General features: G+C 39.4%; 1 protein-coding gene across 3 annotated transcripts; it reads right to left on the bottom strand.

Annotated features, from left to right (window-relative positions):
• Nucleotides 1–4427: 4427 nt before the first annotated feature.
• Nucleotides 4428–8651, bottom strand: LOC122077228 (leucine-rich repeat receptor-like serine/threonine-protein kinase SKM1). Of its 3 annotated transcripts, none has more exons than XR_006139747.1 (5): nt 8504–8651; nt 8291–8360; nt 5541–8191; nt 4583–5058; nt 4428–4549 (listed from the first exon to the last, which is right to left on the bottom strand). XR_006139747.1 is itself a non-coding variant. In XM_042643099.1 (4 exons), exons 3-4 carry the CDS (start codon nt 8077–8079, stop codon nt 4775–4777), a joined length of 2901 nt encoding a protein of 966 aa, XP_042499033.1. In that variant the 5' UTR covers nt 8080–8191; nt 8291–8360; nt 8504–8650; the 3' UTR covers nt 4571–4774. The 3 variants fall into 3 exon arrangements, 1 of the variants encoding a protein (XP_042499033.1); XR_006139746.1 differs by having other exon boundaries at nt 4583–5136; nt 8504–8650; XM_042643099.1 differs by lacking the exon at nt 4428–4549 and having other exon boundaries at nt 4571–5136; nt 8504–8650.
• Nucleotides 8652–10073: the final 1422 nt, after the last annotated feature.

Genomic DNA, 10073 nt, shown 5'->3' with positions numbered 1-10073 from the left:
ACCACAACCAGACATGTTTGTCAGTGTTGCAGATAAGTCGCAATCAGAAGTAAGAATTAGTGGCACTGCATTGGATAGGGTCAGGAATTTCTCTTACCCTCTACATATAGCAGGTGAAAACGAACCTTCATGATTTATTCCCACCTCAGTATTCACTGCGATCCCATTGCCCAATGACTCTGATCATCACCTGGCCAAAGCTGCTTAGCTTCCTTTCCTTGTGTTTGTTTCTTAGACATTTCATGTTTAGTTCTGTTGGTGTTGTAGATTCCCTCAAATCATAAAGACCCTCCGACAATGAGACAAACAGTAGTATCAACTGAAACGATAACCATTAATGGTCCACCTCTCCCTCCCTCTCAAGGACTGATCAATACCTTCCAAGAGAGACCCTGTGAAGCACTGTGCCAAGTAGGCTTATATGAGAAATGCCTCTTTGAGGTTTGAAGGAGGAATAATAGAGACAGAAACCATAGAGAGAGAGAGAGAGAGAGAGAGAGAGAGAGAGAGAGACTGTGAAGCACTGTACAATAACAAGTAAGGCTTAAATGAGAAATGTCTCTTTGAGGGTTTGAAAGGGGAAGGAATAAAGGGACAGTGATACCATATAGAGACAGCAACTATGAAGGCCTTCTCTACTATGGGACTGAATGCCTTTTTCTCACTTAAATGAATGAACGAATAATATTAGTTTCACAATAACTGGCTAGCCGGGGGAACTTGATAACGTTTTTTTTTTTTAATCTCTCTCTTTCCAAATTCTTCTCCTTCAACTACTTTCCAAGATGAAGAGAAAGATTGGGGAACCTCTGGATGGGACTCTTCCCAGTGGGATCTCCACTAATATAAACTTCTTTCTTTCAGTTTAAAAAGGTGTTATAAGGTTCCCTGGCTTCATGTCCCACAAGTGATCAATTGAGACAGTGGATTTCAGCTTTAGGATACCTGTCTTAATCTTTCAGATCAGGACAGAGAAGAAAGCTTTGCTTTCCCTCATTTCCTGGGTTGAGGTCTCCTCTTTATTGCACCCCGAAAGTCTCACTCCCACTGTTTTGCTCTAGTAATTGCAAACTTGAGAGAGAGAGAGAGAGAGAGAGAGAGAGAGAGAGAGAGAGAAGAAAAAAAAGGGCGACTTAGTACAGACCTTATCACTTGTTGGCCACAAAGGCATAAGCCTGTGGATCCCTAGGGACGCGCATTCCAAGGATAGGGGAATGCATGCTTTCATGCTACTACATCTGTGGATCCCACATCCATATATGAGTGGAGTTTCCTTAATTTGGTAGCTGGGGTGCACTAGCAATTTCTAAGGATAACCTTTACATGCGGGTTGAGAGGATAGAATCAAAAGATACTGTATAACGTTACCAAAAAAAAAGTATGGCGGAAACTAAATGGCTTCTAGGTTACCTCAACGACGTTTCATATGGAGGAGGAAAGATCTGGTTAACTTACGCGTTGATCTATACGAATCTTGATGTTGCAAATTTTATGGTATCTTGGTAGGCTATAAGAAGTTAATACGGTAAGACAATTCACTCTCCAAATCCATGGACGCTGATGAAGATTCTTAGAGACTCACAATTAGAGAGAGAGAGTAATTATTCTCATAGTCAAGGTTATATGGCTAGACATATTTCTATTTTTATACAGATCTGGCCAGCTAGTGAGTAGAAATCCTAGCGGGTCTAAGTAGCCCCATTGAGTGCTCCATGTGGGTAAGCACAAACCCAATATGGACGCTGTAAGTGAGAAAACGGGTATAGTCCGTTTTCTACTAACGGATAGTTTACGCAAATGAAATTCAAAATTGACTAATGAAAGTCTTACATAAAAAGATAATGAGGTCATTTCATGTGAGGAATGTGATTTAAAGAGAAGACTCTTTTCCAAGTCACCAAGAATCTGAACAATAAACTGATGTGAGACTATAGTTCTATAACTCCCAACACTCCTTTATGTGTAGCAAAAATGAAACATCTCTGTGCACATGGAAAGGAGAAAAACAAAGAATTACGAACTCTAATACCGTATTAAAAAGATTCGAAATTCAAACCAAAACCTTAAGACATTGGGCAGAGATCACTCCATTTCTTCGGCCCTCCTCGCTTGTCTCCTTTTTATCTCACCAATATCAGATTAGGTCATGAAAGTTAGCAAATAAATTGGATGATAGGGACCATAAATGATGCTTGTGTGATGCTTATAGAGCTGTTAAGGTATGATAAGGTTTCATTGGTGAACATGTGACTAGTAAATCATGATTTTCAGTGTTTATGATTTTACTTTATAGTCTACCTCCACCATTACCTTTCTTTAGGGTTTGTCTTAGCACATATAGCCAACAAATCACATGGTCAAAATGAGGTGGTCCATCATCCATGTGATGAGGTCTCCACATCCTCTTAATGGTCAAATTTGAGATAAAATAAAGCATGGTAAGCGTTAGAAATTAGCTTATACAATTTCATTTTAATGAAATGCAGTTTTTTTTTGGGAGGGGGTTAATTTTATGCACTTATTTTTGAGATACTTCCCCTCAACAGTGATGAGGAAGGCTTTCAACTATTTGACTATAAAATTTCATATGATTAAGTTAATATTCAAATTAAATATAGGTGAAGAGAAATCAATCTCTTCAATCAATGGACATCATTATGCATAAACAAGACTCTAGAAATACTTAACATATAGGGGCAAGTAATTATGGTAATAAAAATTTCTTCTTAAATATATTATGGGATTGAGTTCTCCGTCTAGCTACGTAGTGTATATTAGCACCTCTCTATGTCTTTCTCTCTCCTTCCAATTAGGACTGGATATGTCATTTGATATGAAAGAGGGAAATAGGCACAAGAATGTGATAACGCAGCTTAATTGGCAATGTTTTTTCTCCCATATCTTATATTCATGCCATCATCTTACAATCATACTTACCCAAAAATATATATATATATATATATATATATATATAATAAATTGCACAACAGTTAAAATCTTTAGATCGAGTTTTCCTCCATTGGTGGCTGAACGATGAGACGGTCTAGATGGAACCCTCTCTCTCCCCCCTTTTGTTTGTATTGTGATGGCCCACTATGAATAAATTCCTAAATCTTTTGTCCACTTTAAGTTTTACCATTTCTTTCTACCTAAATAATAAGTTATCACTTCTCAATAAATTGCTTAAACATTTCCTTAAAAAGTCAATTTTCTTTCAAGAACATTGACTTAAAATTGACTTTTGAAGAAAAAAGAGTGGTTATGCATGACTCTTGACTCTTGATACATCACATGGTATAATTATTTTATTAAATTTAACATATGACCTATCTAGAAAATTCCCCATCAATCACAAACATGGTCAACGAGTGAAAGTCATTTTTTTAGTAGTAATAATAAGGGCAAATGATTAAATTGACTTTGGTGTTTATTTTCCCCCTCGATTTTCATTTATTCATATTCATCCAAATTACTTCACCATTCTTGCTTTCAAGGGATTGTTTCGGAAGGCTCCAACACTTTTGAGCCCATTTGAAGGACCGAATCATTGGTCAAATGCGTAACGGTAGAAAGAGTTAAATTCTTCCATCAATCGCATAAATTTGCAAATTGCAATGAAACAAGGATCCGGGCTAATGAAACAAATCCATAACCTAATGATCTTTATTCTACTTCGTGGCTTGCCTAAGAATTTAACAGAAAGGATGAATATATATATATATATATATAATGATCGTTTCAGAGTGTTTTAGGAGTTCAATCATAATGCCATATCAATGCAAATGAAGAAATTCTTTCTACATTATAGGTAACAAAAAAAAAAAAAAAATTTATAATGTTAACAAAACTAAGGCACCGTTTGATAACATTTCTACCGTCTCTATATCTAGAAATAGCAGAAACGTTTTTTCACGTTTTCGAAAACAAAAAAAGATTTTTTGGTGTTTGATAAACCTGTTTCTCAAAATGTTTTTTACAGACATAATGCCACTAAAAAACCCAATAGTAAAAGAGGGTTCGGTTGTCTATTTTTAGGTTTAAATAGTTGAGAGATTTATTGAGCACAACAGTCTTTTTTTCTCTCAAATTCGCTTCTAGAAACGATGAAACTAGTCGGACTTGTTTTGTTAAAGTCGTTTCTAGAATTATAAATAGGCATAAATTTTGATTTATGTTTCTAGAAACGGGTGAAACAGAACAACTTTATCAAACGCTTTTTAGGTTGTTTCTCCATTTCTGGGAACAAGAAAACATAGAAACGACAGAAACAGAATGTTGTCAAACGGTGCCTAAATCACACTATCACTTCGTAAATGGAGCTTTGAAACCTATTATTTGAGATTAATGTCAATCTTGGGTTGGAGTTTGGGTGAAAAACAAAGAAGAGAATGCAAACATTGAAGCCATGTCTAGAAAGAACAAAATCGTCAGCAATGGAGCTTCTGGAAGAGCTCTGAAAGGGTGGATCTCCTTTTAAGTATTATCTGAGTACATTTTACAATCACAAAATGCAGAAACGATAGGAATAAAAAAAAAAATAGACAAAAAACTATAATTCATATGAAAAAAATAGACAAAAAACCTATAATTCATATGATGGCCTGATGGCATTTGATTGGTAATTTACATTTTTACACTCTTTAGTATGTTGGCATAATAACAAACAAAACATTGAGTAACACTCATGTAAGTAAGAACTTATAGTAAGCACTTGAGGGTTAAAAAAAAAAAAAAAAAAAAAAAAAAAAAGGTTACGAAAACAGAAACTTAAAAACTATATAATAGCTGAGAATTTCAGCCCTGATATGCAAGCACTTGACCTTGTAGCACACTCAAGGGTCTTGAATGCATCCGTCGCTGAGGGTCTGGCAGCTGGATCTGGTACGGTGCATTGCAAGGCTAGATTCATAATCTCAACGATCTCATTCTGAAACTTTGATTCGCATCCCTTGATTGCAGGATCAATCCAAGTGTCAAGGTGACATTCCGAGTAACAGTAACGGGCCCACTCTACGATGCCATCGTGCACGCCAAATCCTGTGTCTCCTGCGCCTCTGCCTGTAAGGAGTTCGATTAGAAGAACTCCAAAACTGTATATATCACTCTCCTCGCCCATTTCCTTCTTCTCCCTTATCTCTGCACACAAAAATATGCTCTGCGCCTTCAGACTTTCAGGACTTCAGTCCCCAAAGCGTGCTCTGTGCATGAGTGGGGCTTTTAAGAGTCAAAAAAGCTCAAAACCCTTAAAAAGGAAAAGGGTATTTCATATTTTCAGTTGGGTCCCGCCAAAAGGTATAAGTCCCCGTGAGAAGTTTGTATATAAATAACTAAAGCCATTCATACGTGGCACCACACACGGAAGAGATCCTAGTGGGATCCACCTGCATCGAAGTGCGGTGGGGTCAAGGGATAGGTTTAGTGCATTGTGTCGGTCATCATGAAAAGACTAAAATATCCTTGTAACAGACCACATAACTGTTTTGTGCTTGGGATTGGTCAGGATCATTGTAGTGGTAAAAGTACAGAGTTCAGGAACGTACCTGGTGCGACGTAGCCTGACGAGAGAAAACTCTTGGAGTCACTACCGACGAGCCCAGGAAGGGAGGGTCGTAGGCGAGGCTCTGATTTTCCGTCAACGATCACTTTCTCCGGCGAGAGGTTTCCGATCAGAAAATTCGGCAAACGATGGCGTAGAAATTGAAGAGCTTTTGCGATCCGAATAGCCATTCTCCGCCGACTCTCCCAGCTTAAACCCCAAAGAATGTCTCTCAAGCTCGTTCCTTCCACGAACTCGTAAACAAGAAACCCAACCTTCTCTGACCTGCAGATCCCTGTTAGTTTAACTAGATTCAAATGTTGAAGCTTTCCCAGCTCGGTCATTTCAACCCAGAAAGTTGATGGCACAGATTTATCATTTATCTCCATAACAACAAACTGTAAGTCGTGCACGGCAGATTTTCCTCTGTACGATGTTCCTTCACTTCCTCTGGAGACCACATTCTCTTCCTTCAAAGACAGTAAGATATCATCGATCGTGATGGCATTGGAGACGCTTGCATCGAAGAACTGCAACTCCCAGGTACCATCCTGGTGGTCAACCTTTTTGAGCTGCCCTCCACTCCTACGTCGCATGAACGCCACGGCAGAAAGCGAAAGCGCGACCACAACCAGAACAACTAAAAATGAAGTGATGAGAAGCCACCATAAAGGATTTTTTCCCGTTCTGCATGGCGCTAAACCACTTATAGCTTCGCCTCCGCAGAGATCATTGCCTGCGACAGCACTCGAGTTGATACCCAAAAATGCTCCTGTGGATGGTAACCTCCCGTGTAAATGGTTATGAGAGATGTTCACCTGAACCAGCGATTCCACCTTTCCTAAAGTCGGTGGAATGTCACCTAACAACTCGTTTTCCGACAAGTCGAGCTCACCCAAAACCGGCATTTCGGAGAGAGATACCGGAATTGGGCCGCTGAGCTGATTTCCGCTGAGGTCCAAACACACCAGCTTCTTGCATGAAGATAATTCGTCGGGGATGAAACCGGAAAGTTGGTTTTGGCTGAGCTTCAACTCCACTAGCTCCAATAGGTCGCCGAAAGACCGGGGAATACTTCCTGAAAAGCTGTTTTCCGATAAGTCCAAGTTCTCGAGCTTCTCGCTGCCGAAGGATTCCGGCAAATTTCCGACGAATTTATTCCTTGCCAAACTCAGCATCAGAAGAGAGGGCGTATCCCACCTTCGCTGGTCGATCCTGCCGGAGAGGCTATTACCGGAGATATCAAGAAAGTAAACAAGTGGCAGTTTCGTGAACTCTGGACATAATTCACCGGATAAGAGGTTGTTCTGTATTCGGATTCTCTGTAAGCTTCGGCAACGGCATAAGCTCTCAGGTATTTGGCCTTGAAGGAAGTTGGAGAAGAGGATAAGCTTAAAAAGGCGACCGGAGTTGCAGAGACTCTCTGGAATTTTTCCCGTGAGTTTGTTCGTCGAAAGGTCCAGTAAAGTGAGGTTGTTCCATCTTCCGAGGTTCTTTGGAATCTCCCCAGATAATCTGTTCGACCAGAGTTGGACAACTTGGAGACGAGGTAGAAAAGCCGCGGCTTCCGGAATCTTTCCAGTAAAGTTGTTGGAGAAAAGATGAAGAATTTCCAAGTTCTTTAGCTGACTTACAAGCTCGGGGATCTGTCCAGAGAGAGAATTGTCACTTAGGTCAAGCGAAATCAGCTTCCCCAGCTCAAAGATCGATCGAGGAATCGAGCCAGTGAGTCTGTTCTGATAGAGGAAGAGGTACTGAAGATCAGTGAGGTTTCCGAGTGACGATGGGATTTCTCCAGTGAGATTGTTGTAGACCAGATCAAGATGCTTCAAAGAAGTCAGTTCACCGATTTCTTTTGGTATTCCACCTGAAAGGTTGTTATAACCTAAGTAAATCCACTTCAGACTCTTCATTTGACCCAACTCCAGCGGAATTTCACCTACTAACTGGTTCGAAGCTAGCGTCAAATACTGCAACTCTTTGAGGTTCGTTATGGAATTAGGAATGCTTCCTTGCAAGACATTTCCACCGAGATCAAGAACTTTAAGGCCAGTAAATAGTCTGATTTCCGCAGGAATTTCGCCGGTGAGCATGTTGTTGGATAGATCTAAAGTCTCAAGGCCAGAAATGGAGCCGTGAGGAATCGAACCGGTGAAGTTGTTGTTGCTGAGATTGAGGTATCGAAGCGAGGAACAGAAGAAGGTTGCCGACGGAATTTCTCCGTAGAATTCATTATTTGAGAGATCGATGCTTTCGATCGAAGGTAGAAGGAGAAGAGACGGAGAGAGTTTTCCGGTGAAGTTCTTTCCAGAGAGTTCAATAGAGACAACATGTGAAGAATTGACGCATGTGATACCGTACCAGTTGCAGAAAGAGACAGAACTGGAATTGGAATTCCAGTTAGCGAGAAACTGAAACTGATCGCTTACAGAAGCTTTGAATGATAAAAGAAGTTCGAGTTCCTTTCCATTCAGTACAACGTTGAAGCTAAAAAGTAAGAAGAAAAGAAGTAGAACATAGGCTTGGCTTCCTCTTTTGTCCATCTCTTTCTCTGCTGCCTTCCAAAACCTTGCCGGAAGTTGAATTAAACTTCGATCGAGTTCTATACTATTATCATCTATGATGAAGATCTTTTTTAAACTCCAGAACCGAATCCTGATAACAGAAGAAAATAGAAAATCACTACCGCATGCAAGAAGAGATTCAAATTCTGAAAAGAAAAGTGTTTGATTGAGAATTCAAGGAAGTACTTACTGTGCTTTTATGATCAAAAGTACTTCAAGCCATGATATCCTTCTGAATCAAGCTTGCGGATACACTGAATCTGTCATCAAGGAGGAGAAGATCATTAAGAAAGAAATCTTGCAGAACTGAAAGAATTAAAAAAAAAAAAAAATTGTTAGCTTTTTTATAACTTTGTAGAGAAGATCAAAAGCCAAAAACAGACATTATAGAATGATTACGTACCTAAATCGCATCATTTCAAAGGGAGAAATCTACAGAGAAACAAGCTTGAATTTGGAAGAGATGAAGAAATGAAAAAGAGTAGTATAGGGCGAGGTGAGGGTAGCGGAACAGAAGGAAGGGGTTGTTTAAATAGAAGAGGAAGAAGAAAAGGGATAATTGAATTCATGGGAGTGAAGTAAAGTAGAGAGGAATTTACAAGATTAACCCTTGACTTCCTTTGAAAAGTTTGAACACGAGAATGGAGGGGTTGAAAGGGAAACAGGGACAGATGTTGCATAAACCTCTGATTTTGTCGGGTAATTACCAAATTTCTTCTTTGACTGAACAATGAATGGTGACAACAATTTTCAATTCTTCTGTAACCGTTGAAAGTTTTGAGAGCGGTTACTGTACATCTATAACATCACAAAACTAACTCATCTTTTGCTAGAATCTACAAAAATGCCCCCCCAAATCATATGCACTTTTTAATTTTTGGGATAAAGTACAACAATACCTGGTCGCATGGTCTCATCGCCAGCACTAGGGCTAATGGAAAAGGACGTACACATGGGTAGGGTAGGGGTGTCAAGCGGTCGGGCCAGGCTGGTCTTGGTTGGGTTTAGTTGGGCTTGATCAATTTCTAGTGCTACATCGTGAACATAGCTTAGCTAGGACAACCATGGTACGATTGATAATCTCGTCGGTCGGTCTTGAGTTTTAAACAGACCTTAACCGAGCTATAGGCCTATTTAATTTTAAACGGATCTTCTTTAAAATTGGTCTCTTAAATAGGGTTGAAGGGAAATACCAATAAAATGAGGCAAAGATGGGCATAGTAAAGAAAGATCTCATAGTTTAAATGGATTAAGTCAAAGATGGGCATTGCAGCTAAGTTACGTACTTGGTCTTTAACCAACGTAACTCAAGTCAATTAAACTTTGTCTGCATAACCCAAGTTTAGAAAATTCAAATCAATTAAACTATGCCCAAAAAAGACGAATGTTCAGATAACAACAACCACCGTCTCAACTGTACTTATCACAATAGCATTAGCACTAAATACAAATAGCATTAAAAAAAATATATTAAAGGGGTCGAGCTAGTTCGGGCTTAAAGGAGTCGGTTCAGATCGAGCATATAAATGTGTCAGGTGCAGCCACGTAGCCAGACGGGTGCCCGACTGGGCCAACACATTTATAAGCCCTACCTAAACCGACTTCTTTAAGCCCAACCAAGCCCGACCTAGCCCGACCAATACAACTTGAAATCCCCATTTTGCCACCAATAAAATTGAAGCGTAAAGCAAAAAATCCAAGTGGGTTTGCTCAAGTAGTTTTGTTATAATTTTCAAGATGAGCAAGAGATTGATCGATGAAGAAGAGTCTTTAATAATAGAAAATTAATATTAAAAATGAAATTTATGTAATTGTGGTGATGAATTAATAGAGGGTTTGCAGGATATGCTTAAGGTAGATCTGGACTTTCAGTGGAATAAGCTTGTCAGCTTGAGTACTTCAACTATTGCATCGACATTGTGAAGGTCCGTATAGAGCTCATTTAGGGATTAACATGTTCGCAGCCTAGCTAA

Source organism: Macadamia integrifolia, chromosome 4 (assembly GCF_013358625.1).
Source record: "Macadamia integrifolia cultivar HAES 741 chromosome 4, SCU_Mint_v3, whole genome shotgun sequence".
In the NCBI taxonomy this organism is placed as follows: Eukaryota; Viridiplantae; Streptophyta; class Magnoliopsida; order Proteales; family Proteaceae; genus Macadamia; species Macadamia integrifolia.
This window is presented reverse-complemented; position numbering and strand designations above follow the sequence as displayed.